Genomic DNA, 21,773 nt, shown 5'->3' on the forward strand with positions numbered 1-21,773 from the left:
CAGGATGCTGAGGACTTTTTCACATCCCTGAGGAGCAAAGGCCTTTAGGGCAAAGGTCAGTTGTCATCACAGCATAGCCAGCTTCCTTGCAAGCAGCTCTGGGAGTGTTGGGCATCACCAGCCAGACTGCACAAGATTACTGAGGGCTCGTGGCTCCAGGGAGGGAGCCTTGGGAGCCCCTGGTGTCTCCAGGGCCTGCTCGGAGGGCGATTGATAACACAGGTGATGTGAATAACATGTCTTCTTTTCTTCCCTCCCTGAGCTGCCTGCATTTTCAAGCAGAATATTGTATGATTTTTAGGGTTCTGGGCATCTCAAAGCCCTTTGAGAATCCGAAAGCTAAGAACTTCTCTCCTTGAAACTACAGAGCACGCAGACCCAGAGACACATGTTCACAGCTCTGGCTTTGGCCCCCTTGTTGTATGTACTTTGTGGAATAGAATGTCACAATCTAACGCCTTACGAGCACTTTTTCCTTCAGCCTTTTGTTTTCTCACCTCATTCTATATTTTAGTTGTGAAGTGATAAAGTACCAAGCTCAGCCTTGACCTTCCAACCAAAGCAGTGAAGAAACTGTAAGCTTAAGGCTCAAGTGCTCTACTGAATGCTTAGTACTGGTTCTGTGACCCAGTATTCTCCACAGTTTTCAGTGTATATCTCAAAGAACTGTGTGTGTACAGTAATGGACTTGAAGGCAGACTTCAGTTCAGATTCTTACCAGAGACTCTGTACCCCATGCCCCTGCCCAGGGACCATCACACCCAGTCTCCCTGCTTCTGCTCCTCTCTTCCTTATCCCAAGTGTTTGTGATCTCAGGATTCTGTTGGGCCTGTTCGTTTCCACTTATTTGTGGAATTCATTTAGAACTGTATGCGAGTCCATTGTTGAGAATATAGCGACTGTTGAAGAATCACATTTGAGTTTTAAGTGTCACTAATTGCGGGGTTACTTTAAATATGCAGATGTTTATATATCTGTTTGTGAGTGTGCTCGGTATTATACCACGCAGTGCAGAACAGTCTAAGGTGTGGTGGCTCTCCCACCCACCCCACCCCACCCACCTCCAGGGCAGGAGACGGTGCCAGGCAAGGCTGGAAATCACTGACGCACAGGGCTGGATGCAGCCACGGGCACTCATCAGGCCCATTGCTCCAACTGTGGAAGACGGGAGAAACCAAGGTCCACAGGGGAAAGAGCCTGCCCAAGGTCGTGGTCTGTGGCCTCTGACCTCACCCCATATATCCAGTGGCCCCACTTTGGGCCCATGTTTTGAACATGTCTGTATTTGTGCAACTTACCAGATGGCTTAGTGGTAAAGGATCCGCCTGCAGTGCAGGAGATGCAGGTTCTATCCCTGAGTCGAGAAGATCCCCTAAAGAAGGAAATGGCACCCACTCCAGTATTCTTGCCTGGGAAATCCCATGGACAGAGGAGCCTGGCGGGCTGCAGTCCATATAACCGCAAGGAGCCTGACACAACATAGCAACTCAACAAGCGCTGTCCTCTAGGGCTGTCAGGCCCTCGCCGCCTCCCCCTGGTGGCCAGCAGTGGTTCCTGCCACTCTAGGCAAGCGCCACGAGTTGGAGGAGCCCTGTTTCCAAGCCAGGTGCAGATGCTGAAAATGTAACAATATTCAGAACAGAAAATAACATGCTTTCCTGCTTATGTTTATTTTGAGGAACCAAAGCATGCTCCAATGTCCCCTTCTAGTCCAGGCAAGCTTTTTTGGTGCTAAAGTTTCCAGTTTTATTTTGTTCTGTCAGACATATTAATTATAGTTTCTTCTTTCTCCAGCCTATTAGTAATGCTGATTTTATTGTTCCTGTTGAAATTGATGGAACTATACATCAGGTAAGAAATCAAAGCTAAATCTGAGTTTCAGTAAGCACTTTTTTTTAGTAATTACATTTTCTATGAACTGTATTTCTAAATTCCCCTTTCAGTAATCATTTGTTCCTGAATCAGGAGGAGGCAGACTTTATTAAAAATTCAGTGATTTTATGCTTTTTTTTTCACTCAGATGAATTTTGTGCTTCATTTATAAGGGAAGCTATAATCTATTTGTAAATATTAGATGTGGTTGCAAGTTCGAATAGTTCTTTGATTTGATGCAGACTTTTAGAAGTTTCCATATCCCCCACTGGCCTAGCTTGATGGTCTAATTAACTTCCCTATGTAATTGCTTCAGCTACTCTCCTAGGAGGCAACAGGGAAATGTCACAAGTCACTGACTTGCAGTAGATTCTCAGCAAAGATTGTCAAAGCTTGCCAGCCACTCCAGACTGACCTTGTCACTCCCGCATCGTGTTCTGCGAATATTTAGGAAAGCCCAACCCAAAAGGGAAAGGAGGAAGGGTGCACATTTTTGGATCAGCAGGAAGCTTTGAATAAAGATGCCCTAGTCAGTTGCCATGCATCTTTTGTTCTGATATTTTTTCCCCTTATATTCCTTTTTATTGCATGAAGCTCTTCTAGGAGTAGCTTCACTTATGAAATATTAGAAACACTATGGGAAGACATTGCAGGTTTTCCACAGGAATGCCCCAGCGTCTTCTTCGTCAGCCCCAGGCTGTAAAAGGAGAGCCTGTGGCCTCGTGTGTTCATATCCCGGGATGGCCTGGCATGTTCATATCCCGGGATGGCCTGGCGTGTTCATATCCTGGGATGGCCTGGCGTGTTCATATCCCGGGATGGCCTGGTGTGTTTATATCCCGGGAGGAAAACCCCCTTGGTGCTTGAGCCGTAACGGGGTGTCTTTCCTTGGAGATGCCGGTAGTCTCTTTGGCCCTTGAATGCAGGGTGTCAGAGCTGGTGGGGCCTTGGGAGTCAACAGGTCCAGCTGCCTCACTGTCCACATGGGGGAAGTGAGGCTCAGCCAGGGAGAGGCTTGGTTCAAGGTCATACAATAGGACGAGTTGACATGAGAGCTCCAGTCTCCTGTTCCTGACACGGGGCTCTTTGCCGGGTACTTTAGTGCCCCCTCCCCCACCGCCAGGAGGTCCTGCCAGCAGCCCACCCCTGGTGTTTCCACGCTTCATGCTTTGGAAAGCCATCAGGGAGCCAGAATGGCAGGCACTTGGGCATTTAACACTTGCCAAAGCATCCACAGAATTAACTCCGCATCTGAGAAGCAGTTAAGGCTTTTGCATTTAATATCTTGGCTCGTGTGACAAGATAATGGGATGAAGGAGAAGCTGCCCACTGGCATGACAGAAATTAGGAGAGAAATTAATGCCTTCGTTCCTCATGACTGTGAGCATGGCCCTCAGGACCTGACTTGCTGTAGCCAGCCTGTTCTCAAAGGAGCTGCCCAGCTCCCCCAACCCTCCAGACTGTGCTATGATTCACCTGTGGTACACACTCCAGAGCTGGGATCAGAAACTGTTTCTCCTGAGGGAATGAAGCCACAGGCGCCCAGAGGAGGACCAAGGCCCTGGCGAAGGCCGTGGCCTCGTTCAAGTAATCCAGGATAGGCTGTGCAGGTCCCAAGGGGCCTATTCTCGGTTACTTGCACGCGGACGCGGGCCTGGACGCCAGCCTCTGGGCCCAGGACCCTCCTCTCTGTCAGAGGCACCAACACCATAGTCCCCAGACCAGTCTCCTGCCCTTCGCATGTAGCAACGCTTGCTTTCCAAGCAGCATCCCAAAGGAGACTGAGGACCACAGGCCACACCCATTCCCAGCACCTAGCAGCCTCCTGAGCAGAGTGTAGGCCTGGAGCTACTGCAGCCACACCCCATCCCGAGGCCTCTCCACTCTGCAGAGCCCTAGGGACACCCATCCTGGCCATCCTGCTCCTCTGGCCCTCCCTCCACACGCCCTTTCACTCAGCCACAGGTTTCCCACCAAGACCTTCACCTGTGTGAACTCCTCTGTCAGCAGCTCTTCCTCTGTATGGAGCAGAGCCCCGTTCCCCTCTGCCCCTCCTCCTGTAGGGCATCCAGCCTACTCCATCTGCCGTTCACAACCCATGCATACTCACCTCGACCTGCCTTTCACACTGACTCCAGCCTTTCCTATCCCCATCTCCCCCACCTTCATCTCTGCCTCTGAAGGGCTGGTCAGCAGAGCTCTGGCCGTTCTCCAATATCCCAAGTGTTTCCAGGCAGGGTCTCATGCTCAGACTAATTTCTCGTCCTTATCAGCCTGGTGAACTCCTCCTATTCACCCTTCAAGGTCCAGGCCAAATGTTCCCTTTTGTGAGTCCCTCCCCTTAAGAGGGCAGTTTATCATCGTTAATTTATCCTTACGCTGCAGCTTTCGTTATGCATGTTTATTTTGATCTGTTTTGCTGAATGTCTGCTCTAGACTGTGAGCTCTTCAAGGGCAAGGCCTGTGTTTCCCTCACCTTTGCAACCACTTCAGGCTGAGGCCAGAGCTGGAACTGAATGAATATGAGTCGAACTGAATTTTAACAAGTTTGAATTATTTTAGGGAAATGGCTAATTTCAAGTGCAATTTATTCAAGTTTTAATTAGTTCTTCCCTCCTCCCACCTTCTCTGCCTCCTCTTGCCAGCTCTGCCTTCTTTCCCCGCGCCCATGTTCCCTCAGATCTGTTCAGGCTTCCAGTTGGGGGCAGAGCCCAGCCACTCTAGGAAAGGCGGTTCTTTGCCCCCCGTGCTTGGCCGCTTCTGATGCCTGGTTTCTGGGGTCGAGAGTAGGCTGGCCTCACATCCCCTGAAGCATCTGTTTCTGGAGCAGACCGAAGCAGAGTTAATGTTGTGTGTCAAGTAGACCGTTTCCCACACCGACAAGGAAGGCCTCATGCAGCTTTACTGCTCCTGCGCCTCCACCCCAGGCCTTCTGAGCAGGGGAAGGGTTCCAATCAAGTAGACAACCACCAGAGCAATCCCAGACCTGCCAGGCAGTGGGCCATGCCCTGACCTCCACCAGAAGGACCACCCCGGACCACGGCCTCTGTCCAGAAACGGCCTGACCCAGAGCATGTCCCATGAAACACACATGAAATGAAGGCTCTGGGTCACCCGAACGTGGCCCAACCTGTCCACTAGCTGGTTCTGAAAATCCCCAGAACCCTCCACACCAGGTCAGCTTCCCTTTTCCCCTGGGCGAGGAGTCTGCTCCAAACTCAGACCTGGAGCACACCGTGAGGGATGTCTGGTCCTAAGCGCCATGTCAGATTACACAGCCCCTCGTTCAGTCCTCCTGGGGGCAGGAGGCAGGAACCGGCTTAGGAACTCTTCCTCCCCAGGGCTCTTGGGGCCCCAGGCCTACCTCGGTGGCAGCTGTGACTGACCTGCGTGCTGTCCCTGCCGTTGCAGGTGTATGTGCTGAAGCGGCCACACGTGGACGAGTTCCTCCAGAGAATGGGACAGCTGTTCGAATGTGTGCTCTTTACTGCCAGCCTGGCCAAGGTGGGTCGTGCCCCAGCCCTCAGAGCCCAGCCCCTCCAGCCCTGCCTCCTGTCTTCAAGCGGCCCTTTGTTAAGGTGGGGGAAGCAGTTTCCATGGTGACAGGTTCCCACCCCAGATGGGGTAGATGCAGGCCCTGTGCACAGCACCAGCCTGAGAGGCTTTTGGGTTACCATAGTGACAGGAGCATTGGGAACAAACGCTCCATAAAGCTGCTACGTGCCGCCAGTGAAGCTGCTTGTCCACAGACCAGGAAACCACAGGCGTGTCCCGTGTGGCCGAGACAGGCATCTGCATCTCATCTGGTGACTGGCTGAGGCCTCTGTGCACTTGGGTTAGCAGGTCACCTGGGTTTCAGGGAAGGATAAGCAAGCATCAAAGGTTCATCCACCCGCGAAGGCTGAATGAGCATTCTGACTGCCCTAAAGAGCCCCAGGACCTCAAGCCAGTCACTTCACTTCTCTCGCCTCCATTTCTTTCTATGAGATAGGGATAATCCCATCTACTTCGTGGGGTGGATCAAATGAAGAAATAACACCCAGAAGGAGCTCAGCACAGGCCCCGACTCCTGTTCAGCGAGGGCCTGTGGAGCCCCTGCTGGGTCTCCCATGTGCTGTGCTGGGCACTGTCACATGGTCACTGCTCCTGGTGTTCATTCTTTTATTATGATTATTCATGATGATAAAATAAGCCACACATGTTTTGGCCCCGTGGTTTGATTTGAATCTCTGACCCAGCATCTACAGTGGCCCTGACCAAAGAAAGTGGTTTCTTTGCCCTTACCCACTGTTTGAGGGACCTAGCCGGTTGACAGCACTGCCTCCCACCATGTGGGTGAGTCTGTCCTTTCGCAGGTGAAATGAGGTGCCTGCACTGTGTGGAAGGCCTGCCTCGCTCCTCAAAAGAGCTCTTTGGCATGTCTGTGTCTCCAGCCCTGGCCCTGACAGGGCCAATGCCATCCATTTGTTGGTGGCACCAAGAGTGTCTCCACGGGCACCTCAGGGACCCTCAGTAGCCCCAAGAGGAGCTCTGCAGAGTCCAGGTTAGACATCTGCCTGTCTGCAGACCTCCAAGGATGCACAGGCAGCTTCCTACCCCGTGTTCCATCTCTATGCAGGCTCTCTTCTCTGAATGTTGGGGACTCTGACCCTGAGTTCCCAGATGTGCTGTGCTGCTTTGCTGGGCTGGGCATTTCTGGTTTGGGCCATCTCTCTGCCATTCCGTCAGGCTCATCACCGGGCCATAAAGCTTGAGCCAATGGGGAGGGAATCAGGAGCCCCAGGCTGTCTTCTTTATGCTGAAAATAGAATGCGGCCTCAGGAAGAACATCATCTTCCCCAGTGGGTACCCTTTCAGATGAGCGGTACCCACGACTGTGCTGTAGTCCCGATGGCTCTTCTGACAGAGCTCTCGGCTGCTGAGGCGCCTGAAGTGATAACCAAAGAAATAACCAACAGGAAGGTTGCACTGTGCTGGGGGATTGAGAGCTGTTTTTTTCCTTTGGCAAAATTGAAAGCACTCTTTCTTGGCATCATCCCCAGCACTTGCTTAAACATCCTTGTTCGGTCTCTCTTCCTGGACGGCTCCCACCTGCCCCTCCATCTGTCTCTCCAGCCCTTCTCTCGCTGCTACCCTAGGCTGCCTTTGCTGAATCAGCCCCCACGTGCTTCCCTCCAGGGACTTCAGTGTGGTCCAGTGGACTGGACTCCACACTTCCACTGCAGGGGGCACAGGTTCCATCCCTGGTCAGGGAAGTTCCACATGCCATGCAGTGCATGTGGCAAAAAAAAAAAAAAAAAAAAGAACGTGCAGCCTTCCAGCTTCTCTCCTCCCTGGTGCCCAGCTCTGCTGACAGGGAGCCATTCCCCAGGGCTGGGCCCTGAGCTCAGCCCCCAGCCAGCACCATTGGTGTGCAGGACCTCCTGGCCCACTTCCCTGGGGCCTGAACAACCTCTGCTGACAGAACCTCACAGTGTCTACTGCCCCGTCTCACATCCTTCCTTCACTCACCCAGCAAGTATGTCCTTTATACCTGCTGTGTGTCAGGCACTGTCCTAGGCCTGAGGCATACTGCAGAGAACACGAGATGGTCCCTGCCCACGTGAAGCTTACATCCCCACAGTTGGGGCTCCCAGACTAGGACACTCCCTTGAAAGATGTATGCCACCACCGTTGTTAGTGATAATGAAGAAATTAGCTAGAGTCAGCCGCTTAAAAATGACCCACATGGCACTTCTCTACCCTCACCTGGAGCCCTGAGCTCACCTCCCTTGGTCAACAGGAAGCCCAGCCTCCTCCTGCACTCTCTCCATCAGGATGTCTCTGGAGAGAGGACTCACCCATGGAGCCAGGATGCTGCTTGTAGCCCTGCATCCGGCAGCCTTGACGGCCTTTGCTCTGCACTCGGGGTGCTGTGCGTTCCACCACTGGCCTTCCCACCACCACCAGCCTCGGGTGCTTCCCACTTCCCCAGCAGAGCCTCTGGGCCCCTAAGGACCTCTGACTGTGCCCCTCACTTGGGTCTTGGTGCTGAGGCCTGGCCTCACGTGGCCTGGAGCTGCCAGTCTTTTGCCTCCAGCCCGAGCTACTCAGTCTGGATGAAGATTTTCCCTCAGACACAACCCCTTTATTTCTTCATCCCTTTCAGTGTTCTTTGGGGAAAATCCCCCAGGCCATGGGAGATGGCCAAGCAGGATGAACCCCAGCTGTGATTGGGGCTCTAATTCCCTCCCCTAAAAGTCCTGGGCTCCAAGTCAGTGGCTGTGCTGTCTGGGCACATTCTACGGCAGTCAGGGGCTGGGCTGGCCGTGCTGCTCAGAGCTCCTCTAGGGGGCAGTGTGGCCCCGTGCACGCCAGCCAAATCCGAAGTCCGCACTTCCCTTTGCTGATGCAACTAGTATTTACCGAGCCCTACCAAGAGGTGGCGCTAGTGCTGAAGAGCCCATCTGCCAAGACATAAACTAGGTTGGGAAGATCCCCTGGAGAAGAGAATGCCTACCCACTCCAGTATTCTTGCCTGGAGAATCCCATGGACAGGGGAGCCTGGCAGGCTGCAGTCCATAAGGTCGCAGAGAGACCAGACTGAAGCGACTTAGCACATGCAAGGTGCTGGTGATGTCGTGGGGAACACGGCAGACAAGGCCAGGGCCCCTGACAGATGACGGAACCGTCAGGTGGTCCCGGGTAGTGGTGAGCTCTGTGGAGGCGATGGCAGCTGTGAGGCCAGAGAGTTTCTGCAGAGGAAGGTTCAGGAGGGCTGGGAAGGTTGTGAGGAAGGCCGAATGCTGAAAACTATCTCCTCAGTTTTCAGAGAAAGTGTGTGCAGAGAAGGAGAAGTGTGTGCAGAGAGTGGGGAAGAGAGTATTCCAGCAGAGGGGACACTGAGGCACAGGTCTCAACCATGTGCAAAGCCAGCGTGGCTCAAGTGACTTGTGGTGGAGCTGAGAGGCAGCCCTGTGGGATCTGGCAGGGACCTGGGGCTTCGTTCCAAGTGTGGCAGGAAGCCAGTGCAGGGTCTGACGGGTGTTTTCCAGCGGCCGTTCTGACAGCTGCAAGGTGAGTGAGTGAGTGGAAAGGAGGCCCCACGGGAAGCGGGAGGCTCCTCTGCAGGCCAGAGATGACAGAGGCCCGGACAAGGGAGTGACAGTATAAACAGAGATGCGGGCGGTTTCGCGATATTTTTGGAGAGGGAACTGACAGGAATTTCTGATGGATTCGATATGAGAAGTGAGAGAAATGGAAGAATCCAGGGTGTCAGGGAATTACCCAGGAGCTTGAAACACCTCCAGTTACATAAGTCCCTTTTTAGATGAGTAGTATGGCTCTTGCTACAGGAGGTCAGGGCTCCTGAGCTCTTCCAGGCCCCCACCATTCACTGTGACGCCTGCTTCCCAGTACGCAGACCCTGTGGCCGACCTGCTGGACCGCTGGGGTGTGTTCCGGGCCCGGCTCTTCCGGGAATCGTGTGTTTTCCATCGTGGGAACTATGTGAAAGACCTGAGCCGCCTTGGGCGGGAGCTGAGCAAAGTGATCATCGTGGACAATTCTCCTGCCTCCTACATCTTCCATCCTGAGAATGCAGTAAGTAGCCCCAGACCAAAGGGACTCAGGGCTCCAGCTAAGCTCTCTTGCCAGGTAGAGCGGCTCTCTTGCCACTTCCGTACCTTCAAGCACCTGTGTGGGGGTTTCGTGGCCTTTTCCTTAGTGAAATCCCAGCTTTGCATTGAGCAGTTACATGACATTGGCCGTTATTTATGCTCACTGAGCCTCTCTGCCAAAGTTGCCCTCTCTGTCAAATGGGCATTCTAGGCATGCTGATTCGTGGGATTGTTGGAGTATCAAGTGTGGCAGTGCTTGTGTTGGGTACATGTTCAGTGAGCCTGTTATCTTCTCAGCATCTTTGGGATCATGACTGAGAAGGTTTTTGTCTGTCATCAGCCTCCTGGCTATTGCCCAGGACTTCGTGACCCCTGTAAATTCAGAAGGTCTGGGTGACCTCTTCAACAGAAGTATGAAGAATGAATAAAACACTTTAATGAGGTCTTCAAATGAGACTGCCAGGCTTTACCACCTCCTAATGATGTTTAAAAAGTAGACAATGGGAACATCTCCTGCATAAAACTCCCCAGAGCGGGGCAGCTCCCAGTGCCAAGTCCCTGGATGCAGCACATCTCAGAGCAGGAGAGGCGCCCTCCTGCCGCTGGCCCTTCATTTCCAGGAGGCAAGGGCAGCCCTGCTGGAGACTGCTCACCCTTCCACAGTGGCTGCCACACCGGGCCTCAGCTCAGGCCCTGGAGAGGATGCTTCTCCCAAGACCAGGCTTCCCAGTCTCAACAAAAGCCCATACAGGATCTTTTCCTTGAGACCATAACCACGTTGCTCCTCTTACAACCAAAAACCGAGTTCAAGCTAGGTTCCCTTAGTGTATAATCATTAACTGAACAAACATTCAAAATATATTAAAGTATGCTTCTTTTGATGAGTTAAATTCAATATAATGCATTTTGTAATGTGTCTAACAGATAAGGATTCTTTTTATCATCTCAATTCCAGGCACTTCCCTGGCGGTCCAGTGGTTAGGACTCTGCTTCCATTGTAGGGGTCACGAGTACAATCCCTGGTCAGGGAACTAAGATCCCACAAGCCATGCAGCACAGCCCCTTCTACCACCACCAAAAAAATAAATCCTAATCCCATTATCACGTCTGATAATACTAGCAGTTTCTTGATATTATCACTAACTTCCAGTCTGTATTCATCTTTTCCCTATCATCTAGAAATATTTTCTTTTATTTGGATTGTTTGAGTCAGAATCCAAACAAGGTAGGTACATACATTGCTTCGGTATTGAGTTCTTACTGTGACATCACATCAGAAGGTATATGACATCAGATTGTCCCACTTCTAAAGATTTTAAATTGCCCTTTGGATTCAGGTGTTATCAGCCTGATCCATCCATTTTCAAATTTTCAATTGACTTTTCACCTAAAAATGTGAGCAGTTGTTGATAATCTTTGCCTACATCCACTATTTTATTAGAAATTACAAAATGGCATCTTTCTTTTGCATCTGTTGGCATCTTTCTGCATCTGTTGGCTGGAATTCTTTTTTTTTTTTTAATTGAACTTACTGATTACTTGATTACCCTAAAATTCAGTTTAAACAGGGAAATCAGAGTAAAGTCTTGGTTCTTTTTCTTTATTTTTTTCTGTTTTGAGAGTTATGAGATGGTGCTCTAGCAACCTCTAGAAGTAACCAATTTTTTTAGGTACCACTATGAAGCTATGGATTTTTCAATGTTATAATTTAATCTGTTATCCTTTTTATGCTCAAATGTTCACCTATAGCTAGTGGATGCTCCTTCAAATAACAATAGTCTTTGATCACTTCCTGCTTTCTGGTCCAACAAGATATTCCAAGCTCATCTTGTCCATTTCTTGCTCCAGCCCTATAATCAGCCATTTTTCTAAGCAACCTGGTTCCTGTGAGTGAAAATAGTATTTAGAGACCACAGTTTGGGTGGGTTCTCATTGTTATTAGGATGTCCTTTGCTTCCAGTCCTTTCTACTGGACAGAGCGAACATGCTTTATTTTTATTTATAGAATGAAGACAAAATCATAAATTTACATTGGTTTTTCCAATTCAATTGTAACAGTTTTTATTTAATTTCCTTTTGTTTTTGTATTTATGTCTCCTCTTACACTGAAACTCATGATTCCTTATTAACATCATTACAGATTTCATTCATCCTATAGTATAGTTTAACAGTTTCAAATTGCATTGTTTTAATATTATTACTAACAATAAAACAATTGAATGCATTTAGGAATTTTTTTGAGCAATTCTACAAACAGAAAACTATGTTTCAAAATCACCTGAAATAATCCTTTCTATGGTTATGTCACCGAACTTATATACATGAAGGTTCATTTTTTTGGTTGCTTTTTTCCCTTACTGATTTAATTGCATTTCAATCATGTAACACATTTACATGGTTTAGCATGAAAACTGTCACCGAAGGTTCTCCCCTTGGCAGTCTAGTGCTTAGGACTCCACAAGCGCTTGCACCATAGGAAGGTTTGGATTTAATCCCTGCTCGGGGAAAGAAGACTCCGCATGACTCGATGTGCGGCCAAAACTTTTTTAAAAATTAAAAATAAAACTGTCAACAAAGACACATGCCGAGAAATCTTGTGTCCATTCCTGCCCTCTCCCCTATTCCCACCCCTTCCCCAAGGAGTGGTCATTTTTTGCTCACTCCTTAGCTTGTTGATTTTTTTTTTATTACATAATGAATTGTTGGCTTCCCCGGTGACTCCGTCGGTAAAGAATCCACCAGCAATGCAGGAGATGCAGGTTCGATCCCTAGGTCGGGCAGATCCTCTAGAAAAGGAAATGGCAACCCGCTCTGGTATTCTTGCCTGGAGAATCGTGTGGACAGAGGAGTCTGGAGGGCTACAGTCCATGGGGTCGCAAAGAGTTGGATGCAACTTAGTGACTAAACCACCACCACCGGTGAACTGTTACATTTCTAAACAGTCTTTAGATTTGTAAAAGGGTCAAAAATCTTAGTTTTAAAAACATTTTTGGCTTCCCCAAATTTGTTTTTATGTCTCTTCTTTGCACCTCTTGCTACCACCCTCTAGCAGCCCTCCCCACCTCTCTATCTAAAACTGAAGGAGACTCTGTCTCTTTCTGTGGCTCAGAATGTCCTGAGATGTTTGTTATACTTCCCCTATTAACTGAACTCTGTGAAGCATGGGAGGCAATAATCCACGTCTCCGTGCTGTGCAGTGACACTAAGTAGAAGCCCTCAGATACTCTCTACAAAGATGTCAGTGGCTGATTGGTGACCTCTGACTTCAAGTGCTCTGAGGTGCAAGGAGTGGTTTGATGCAATAGAAAGAGTGTCTGATGGACCGAGGAAGCTGGCAGGCTACACAGTCCGTAGGGTCGCAAAGAGTCGGGAAGACTGAAGCAACTTAGCATGCACAGACACAAGGTAGTTATATATTCTGCGTTCTGGCTACCTTTTATGCAGCAGGAAAACAAAACAGGAAAGTGCATGCCGACTGGATACACTTAACTTTGCCTTCCTGAACCACCTCCCAAACCAGATAGATTCAGGTTGATTTTAGCTGGGACGGGAGAAGAAGCAAGATGGTGATGGTGTGTGATTACTAGATACCCATCCTCCTTACCAAAGAAAACACTGAAGTGTGGGGACCCAGTCAGGCTGGAAGCGGCCCCCAGGCCCGATACAGCTCTGCTACCTGCTGCACGCACTGTCTTCCAGGTGCCTGTGCAGTCCTGGTTCGACGACATGACGGACACGGAACTGCTGGACCTCATCCCCTTCTTCGAGGGCCTGAGCCAGGAGGACGACGTGTACAGCATGCTGCACAGACTCTGCAGTAGGTAGCCCCGGCCTCCACCCGCCTCCTGCCTGCGCACCCTGGAACCTCAGCCTCGGGACCCGCCTGGCCTCTGCTCCCCCGGGAGCTGAAAGTGAGGACACGCCGTGCTCCAGGCCACGGGGCGAATGTGGCCATACCTACCTGGTTTATTTTTTAAGAACAGAAACAACTATTTTAAAATGAACTCTTTTAATGAATTTCATAAAGGGACATGCATTTTACTGGATTTGCTTTTCTTAAAACATACCAAAAAGGAAAAAAATGGGAAAAAAAAAAAAAGCTTGGTATCTATCAGACTTCCTTTTACAACTGTCCTCCCCTCCAAGCAGACAGCCTGTCCCCTTCTACCCCAGCTCAGAGGAGCTGACCCAACTCAGAATCTTTTCCTACAGGATGAAGTGCCTTTTTGAATGTTATTTTAAGCTGAGAGTTAATTTTTCTATGCGACATATTTCCAGACATCTTTTAGTCTTTTATTGTCTTAGATTCTCTAAGAAGATAAATATGACAATTTTCTAAAACCTGGGAGGTGGGGGGCGGGGCGGGTGGCAGGGGATGGGGGTGAGTCACAGGAGCCTGTCTCCCAGCAGGGGCGCTGCTCTGACCGCCTGTGGCATGCCGCACGGCCAGGCTCCTGCGAGATTCTGTGACTGTGTCAGTGTGTTTCTTCATTTCTGACCCAGTTTGGAATGTATCCGCAATCGCGTGGCTCAGTGCTTTAGGCAACGATAGATCCTTTTGTATTCTCCTTATTATTTCTGATGGTGACAGATTTGTCTTGAGGTCACATTCTTCCCCTTGAACAGTGGCATCGTGTCACTTCGGCTTTCACACGACTGCCATACTTCTGTATCTTTTTGGTTTGGTTATTGTTGTCGTTGGGGGGTAGATCAGTTACAGACAACTCTAGTTGGATAGTTTAAAAAGGAATTCTGTTTATTGGTTTTTTTTAATCTGTCCTTTTCGAAAGCTGGATACCCATGGAGCTGTTCGGGAATTTTCTTTGCTGCTACCGTGCTGCCACCAAATGGAATTGACCAGCGGCTGTTCCACTGTTCTTTGCCACTGTGCCTACGCTCAGAATCTGCTCACTGCTAAGCTGCAGACTTGGACAGGGTCAGAAACCTAGGTGTCCCACCTCACTGAGGACTGCAGACTGCGTCCCTTCTCTGGCACCAGCCTCACAGGTTCAGGAGGGAACAAAGACCAAAGGGCCGACACACCTCATCGGTGTGGCGTTCCTTTTCAAACTGCAGTCAGCCTCAGAGCTTGCGCTAAGCTGACTGTTCTCTCAGGAGAACCTGTGGCCTCAAGCGGCCACCACGCTGATGTGGCCCGAGTCCATTTCTTGGGCTTCTCTTTTGAAGCACAGCCTGTTTCTGAGCTGAGGGTGGGGGAGATGCATCTGGATATGGGACCCATTACCCAGAGCCAGGGAAAGAAAGGGCCCCCTCCCTGAGCTGGGGCTCCTTTTGCAGCCTTTTCCAGTGAGATCTTTTAAGCAGTGCCATGATCCTCGTTTGACAATAAGACGGTCTATATAAAGTATTGCTCTTAAAGATAATTTAAAAGAACGCTTTCATGTTGGCACCATTGCCTTAGTCCTCTGTGGGTCAGGCCGGAGTTCTGGTGGGAGCCACCGGCACCAAGAAGATTGGAAAACAGTCGGGGTGGGTGGGTGGGGGGGTGTCAAAGTAAAATTTCTTTTCTGCTTTCATTCACAAAATAGTGAAGCCAGCTGCCAATCACATCCTCCCAACAGCACTTTGGTCTGCGGACTGCCGTGCTTTCAGGAGACAAGTAAGTACTTAGGGGCAACCAGGTCTCCCCACACTGAGCGTTCCAAATGCAGTCATCCACATGCCAGTTAAAATAGAAACAGCCCCTTGCTCAGTGTGACCACAGAAAATGACAGTTATATGGCAGGTCTGTACACGCCATGCACCTTGATTTGGAAAACTAGTCATTAAATGAACCCACTGCCTTAAATGTCTTGAATGTTGCAGCCAAGTGTCTGTCACGTGTTGACATCCACACAGAAGTCAGTCCTGATGAGAGCCTTAGGCCCCTCACCTGTGCTTCCTGCTTTGTTGGCATCCCAAGGTCTTACTTGGAACAGGGGGCAGCAAGGAAATTCTAGAATATTCCAGGGGCATCAAACCTAGGAATCGTGCCCCTCTTCTGATGGAGTGAAGACACCTGGCAGGCTTGAGCCAGATCCTTCACCTGGTCGTTCCCGAGGCCGTGAGTGCCACTGCACTGGGCCAGTGCAGAGCTGGCGGGGGTGGAGCCCGGTTCCTGCCACCACAGACACAGAATGTCTCGGGAGGGCAGCAGCCCTCCGGGGAGTTCTGGATTCTGTGCACCTTATTCAACCCCACTCCAAAATTCCGTTCTTATTTTAACCCTTGATTCTGCTTTATGTATATAATCAAAATATCTATATTGATATATATATTTTTAATCATCTACATGTAAATGAAGCAATAGAATTCTAACATAAGGCCAAGAAATGAGATGAATGTTTGGGGTTTATGTTTTTAAGGTAAATACGGGTATTGTTTTTACTTATTACCTTTTATGAGATTATGGGCTTTAAAACCTAAGGAAACCTATCTCTGTGCCATATACTTCCCATGTTACCAAAACACCCCCAACTCTTTAGCCAAATGAAAAATATGACCTCCTGAGTTTCCATGGTCCTTTTGGTACCAGGTTAAAATAGAGTCTCCTGGACAATTATTTTTCACTTTAATATCTGGAACAGGATGCCGTGGGTCATGGACTCTGGCTGGGCCTCGAGTGGAGGCGCCCAGGCACAGTGGAGATTGTTACTGCTCTGTCTTCCATTGCTCTGGAATCCCACATGTTGGTCCATGGTCTCACCCATTAGCTGTTTGTAAACAATGCATCTGTATCCTAAAAAGAACCACCACCCGTTGTAGCTGACGGCTGGTGGGGAAGCTCCTCTGACGTGGCACCACCTTGATGAGATGATCTTGGAGACAGGAGGATGCCATGATGGCCCTGCCTTGCCGTGGTTGCAGCGTGTGCGCGCATGGCATGGAAAGGGAGTCTGTAAGTCTAGAACCTGGCAACATTCCACAACCCTGTGGATTCAAGATGGCTGTCTCATGAAATCCAGAACCACACAGCCCTATGGTCAAACACTAGTGACGTTTGTGCCTCTGCTTTTAAAGGTGCTGTGATGGACAGTGGGCCCCCCAGGGTTCGAGAAGAATGGATGGTTTGAAGTGCTTGCCTTTACCTGTGCACAATCCACTGGCTGCCTCTGTTCCTATTTTACTGTAAATGTGATGGTGTCTGCTGCTGTTCATTCTCCAAAGAGCTTCTAACACCCCTGCCCAGGGGGTGGAGATGCTGGTGTCTGGGTAGTCATGGATTTCTGGTGGACATTTGAATGTGATAAACATCGCTGGGGAAATACTACGTGTGGAATGTGCACGTTTCCAGGGGCGAGCGTTGTCAGTGAAGAGGTTTGCAATGATTTCCTTCCTGCCAAAAATAAATACGTGAAACCGCGCTCTCCTGTGGGTGGACTGCTTCTTAGCGCCTCTCCTCACCGTGTTCTCTGTTCTCTCCCAGCTGTACAGCCTCACACTTGGGTCTCTGAAGAGCAGGGGCCGATGAGAGCAGGACAGCCAGGATCTCAAGAGCTGTGGACCTTGACTCCAAAGGAGCTAGAAAACCACTCTGCCCAGGGTTAGGACCAGACAGAAGCAATCTGGCTCACCATCCTCCCCCAAGGATTCCAGCCCTACCCTCAGGCTTCCAGGTTCAGCCTGAGGAAACCACAGCCCCTACCCCGCTCCCTCAGAGCCACAGGCATTGTGATACCTAAACCCACAGCCCTTGCGTACGCTGGCTGAGGTTCTCTGGTGACCAGGTGAAGCACGGCAAAGGACCAGGAAGAGAATAAGGATACCCAAGACAGTTTCTTGCACTGGGACATCCAGGAAACACGGCCCTCAACCCAGCCCCTCTATACAGGAAGGTAAGGGGCTGCAAGGGTCCCCCCTCACCCCCTCCACACACACACTCGGAAGTACAGGCAGAGCCCTGGGCACAGCCTCACCACTCTCAGCACTGTCTCTTCATAAAGATGCCTAATTCAGATAGCAAAAAAACACTAGGGTCAACAACCTCAGCAGACAGGTCTTATCCTCGTTTTGTGGATGAGAAAACCGAGGCCTGGGCGACAATGCTCAAGTCTCACAGGGTATAGGGTTCTACCAGGCATGCCTGTTCATCTGTAAGAACACAGGGCACAGTGTGCACCAGCCCAGGGAACCTAGTGTTTACTCAGAGGCAAGCCCATCCCCCCCAGATAGTCTGTGCCGGCCCCTAGGTGCCCTCTCCACTCTAGAGCACCCAGCCAGCCGGGACAGCCCAACTGCCTCCCTGGTTCTGGATTCCTAGGCTGAGTCCCTTCCCTTGCCTTCTCTGGCATTGTCCCCATGCCCCCACCTTCACATACAGGCAAACAAAGGGTTGAGAACTGTGGCTGCCCCTGAAGCTGGGGTGTTCCAGGGAGTGTCCACAGGTCCTCTGAATAGGCAAGAAGGGAACAGGTCATCACGAGGTCACTTGCTTGGGACCTGGCATACTGAGCCTTGACCTGCTGATGTTTTCTCGTTTGAGCACCTATCATCTGTGTATTGTAGGATCAGGGCAAGAAGCCGAGGAGGGTGGGGGAGGAGTGGCTGGGAAAGAAGACAGTCGCTGGGCTTACCAACTGTCTAGCCACTGGGTTGCATTAGGAGGCTGGCCGCACAGTCTGCATAACCTGAGATGTTTGAGTGGCACACATCTGTGCCAGTGCTGCCTGGGGATCAACAGGCTGCTCAAGGCCCATGAGCCACCAACTGGCATGGCCACCAGCCTGATCGGCAAGGGGAGCACGCTGGGCCCTCAGGCCTTCAGGAGCAGGCTACGTGGGCTCTGGGTGTTCCACCCCACACCGCTCTTTCCCAGTGCCCTCTCCTTCCTCAGTGATCCTGTTCTGGCTGCCCATTAGAATCACCTGAGGGCCCTTTAGAATACAGATCCTTAAGTCCACCCCAGACCACTTAAACCTCAGTCTCTGAGGGTGGACATTCTGTTTTTAAGTGCCTAGATGACTCAAAAGTCATCTACCAGAACTGAGAACCACCACTCCGACTAGTTGTGGAGGAGAAGTCACCCCAAACTGTTCCAGGCCTGACACGCAGGTATGGCAGACAAGTTATGGGCAGGGCTTAGGAGGAATGGCATGCATTGTTCCATCTGAAAGATCAGGCATGGGTTCATTGCAAAAGAAAAAAATTCAGGAAACCAAGAAAAGTACACAAAAAACAGGATACACCGGGAGCCTTTCCCCAGGCAGGGATGAGGAAGGAGCCCCAGTAAGAGCCCCAGCTAGTTGATAGCTCCCTGCTTTTATACTGAGGTAGGGAGCAGAGTGGCTACCCCACTTCACATCGGAGCAGTGGGCCAGGCAGGTCACCAGCAACACCTCTCCTGGCCAGACGAGTGGCGAGGGGTGGCGCCTTCCCGGCCTCTCATGTCTAACTGGCATGGGTGCTCCCACAGGGCAGGGCCAGACTTCCCCAGCCGCTGAGACGCAAGACGGCAGCCCCTTCTGGTTCTCAGCAACCTAGGCCTGTTCTCTGGGCTGCCATCGGGCTTGGACCCTCCTCCACACGGCCCGTGGGCACAGGGCTAGCTCCATCTCCTCCGGCCCTGGAGGTTCCCTTGGTGCCCGCGGGGAGTTGCTCTCCGATCATGTGCGCCCCCGTGGCCGGGGACCCTGTCACTGCTCTTCCGCGGCCTGCAGCCAGGTTTGGGGGGGGGTGGGGGGCGCGATGTCAGGAGGAGAGGCCCCATGCGGGCCCAAGGCTACTCTCCTCAAGGGCCTGGGGCTGGACATGTCCAGACCGTGGGACCCAGGACCCGAGTGAGGCCGCCCCATCCTGTACGCTCCCCGGAGGGGCGCACCACCACCCCCCACCCCCCCCCCGCGGGACTTGGTCCTCAGGAGAGGTGACATCTTGCATCTGTGTGGGAGAGACTCAGATGAGGCCCGGGGCCCCAGGACATGGAGCGGGGAGCCAGAGAGCAGGTAACCTGGGGGCGGGGCTTGGAGCAGGCCGGCCTCCGGCCTCGTCGCCGCCTTCCCGGCCTTCTAGGCCTAAGTCAACACCGAGGCAGAGCTGGCGGGCTGGGCCTTAGGAGATAAGCCCGGGGAGTGGGGCGGGAGCACCACGTACTGCTGAGAACCCTCGGACCCTGCAGGGCGAGAGCGGAGGCAGTCAAGGCCAGAGCGGTGCTGGCCAAGGAGAACCAGGCTCAGTGTCCTTCAGACTCCAAGCCCGGGTGTGTGGGAGGGTGGCCGGGCAAGAGGAAGGGGTGGCAGCGCCCCCTCCTTGTTCTGAGGAGGAGGAAGAGAGAGGCCGGTACTGCCTCCTTGTAGCATCCTAGCTGCCTGTGAGCACTGCTCAGGACCTCGGTGTCCTCTCGGTGTGTCCAGGGCCTGATCCCATGGAGCTTGTCCACACCAGACACAACTCAGTGCTGCTCATCTAGGCCCCAGGCCAGCCCTGGGCCCACTGCCATCTCTCTGGGCTCACAGGTTACAGGGGAGGCTGTTCTGGAGTAGGGCAGTTATGCCCACCCAAGCTCTTCTAGGTCCCCCAGACCCAGAGATTTCTAAGGGGAGGGGTCTTGAAGAGGTCCTTGTGCCTCCCCAAGCTAAGCTGCTGAGGCTGCACGGTGCCAGGTGGGCTGTCCTACCCTGCCTACAACAGGAGGTGGAAGGAGGTGACATTTTGGTTGAGTGCAGAACGTGGAAAAGGAACAACGGGCAGATCAAGGAGAGAGGCCTTCGGCAAAAGAAACAAGTGCAAAGATCCAGAGACTAGGATGAGGTTGGCATAAGAAACACAGGAATTCTGTAGCTGTGGAGAGAATAGAGCTGGGGAGAGAGATAGGAGATGCAGCCAAACGGACAGGCAACTAGGGATATTATTTTAGGGATGCCAGTGGAAGATCTGAAGCAGGAGAGTGGCATGATCTGATTTATGGCTGAACCGTCTCTCTGGCTATGGTGGGAAGAAGGACATAGGGGCCAGAGAGACTGATGCAGGAGCTCAGGGTACCGACTAGTGTGAGAGGCTGCCTCCCAGAGCAGGCTGGCCAGGCCCAGGAGCCCAGATGAACCAACCACTGGCCAGCCTGGTGGGTGTGAGGGAAGAAGAGGAACTTGGGATGGCTCCCAGGTTTGGGGCCTGGAGCAACCAGCTAGATGTTTCTGCCCTTTTCAGAGGCTGTGAGGAGGTAGATCTGAACGAGGCCTGACGTGGATGTCCAGCGTGAAGGCAGACGTGCCAGGAGAAGCGTGACCAGATGAAGGAGATGGATGGATGCTGAGGGGGGTTGGGAAGACCGGGAGTCGGGGTCAGAAGGGACGCTGGCGTTTCCATGGTGTTTGAAGCCTGGGGACAGGAACTTGGGAAGAAAATAGAAAGGCGACAAGAGCAAAGGCCTGAGCTCCGCTCCTGACGCTGAAAGGCCCCAAAGGAGACTGTGGAGCAGCCGGTGCAGCGGGGAAAAAACTTGGGCTGGGGGCTGATTCAAGGGGAAGGGGTGGTCAGCAAGTCTCTGGCTGTAGGGCCCGGTGGTAAGGTGAAGACAGGGAGTCAACCCCCAGCTTTCGGACTGTGGCACCTAGGAAGGAAACATTTCCAGGGAATGAGGAACAAAGACCAACCACAATGAGCAGAGAAGCTGAGATGAGATGGGGAGAAGTGAGTTCACAGCATTTCGCTGGACACCGGACAAAAGGGGCCAGGAAACAGGTGCTCAGGTAGGCAGAGCCACACTCACACATGCATGCGCTGTGCACACGCAGGTCCCAAAAGGGAACGGAGGCTCAAAAAGGCATTCTCCCACACATGAGGTCAGACACGCACAGGTATTGGCCAAGTGCCCTGTGACACGGGCCTCCATTCATACACAGGGACCCAGTAACTCTATCTGTGAAACAGTCACACACTGGCAGTACGTCCTCCCAGGCACAGTTGGGCCTAGATGTCCTGGAGTCGCCCCAACCTGTGACAGGGAGCAGTAGCAGTGAGCACTGAACATGGAGAAAGGGTCTTGGGGTCAATGGCAGCTTTCAGCAGTGTTTCTGCATTGGAAGGGGAGTCCACACTGGCTGCACTGTAGCTGGGACTGAGGCCATGATGACCCTGGAGTTTCTGGAAGGCTCTATTTCCAGCTCCTCCCACATCCGACAATCAGGAAGGAAAGGAAGGGGCAGCAGAGACGTGGGAGAGGCATCTTTCCTGGCAGGGGCTGGACTGGCCTCTCCCACGATGGGTATCAGGGCTCCCTGGGGAGGGCTGTGCCAGGCAGTGAGCCCAACTTAGGCTGTGAAGGACAGCGGAGGTGCAGGAGGGAGCCCTGGCCCCCTTCCCCACCTT

At 51.7% G+C, this 21,773-nt stretch overlaps 1 protein-coding gene across 2 annotated transcripts in view; it reads left to right on the plus strand.

Annotated features, from left to right (window-relative positions):
* Positions 1-13,511, plus strand: part of CTDSPL (CTD small phosphatase like) — a 116,742-nt gene extending 103,231 nt beyond the window's left edge. For both annotated transcript variants that reach the window (XM_069561466.1, XM_069561467.1), the window contains exons 5-8: positions 1,795-1,851; positions 5,284-5,376; positions 9,268-9,453; positions 13,170-13,511. In XM_069561466.1, coding sequence (XP_069417567.1) covers positions 1,795-1,851; positions 5,284-5,376; positions 9,268-9,453; positions 13,170-13,295 — 462 coding nt within the window. In that variant the 3' untranslated portion in view covers positions 13,296-13,511. The remainder of the gene's footprint in view (positions 1-1,794; positions 1,852-5,283; positions 5,377-9,267; positions 9,454-13,169) is intronic.
* Positions 13,512-21,773: the final 8,262 nt, after the last annotated feature.

The sequence above is a fragment of the Ovis canadensis genome, chromosome 19 (assembly GCF_042477335.2).
Source record: "Ovis canadensis isolate MfBH-ARS-UI-01 breed Bighorn chromosome 19, ARS-UI_OviCan_v2, whole genome shotgun sequence".
Classification (NCBI taxonomy): domain Eukaryota; kingdom Metazoa; phylum Chordata; class Mammalia; order Artiodactyla; family Bovidae; genus Ovis; species Ovis canadensis.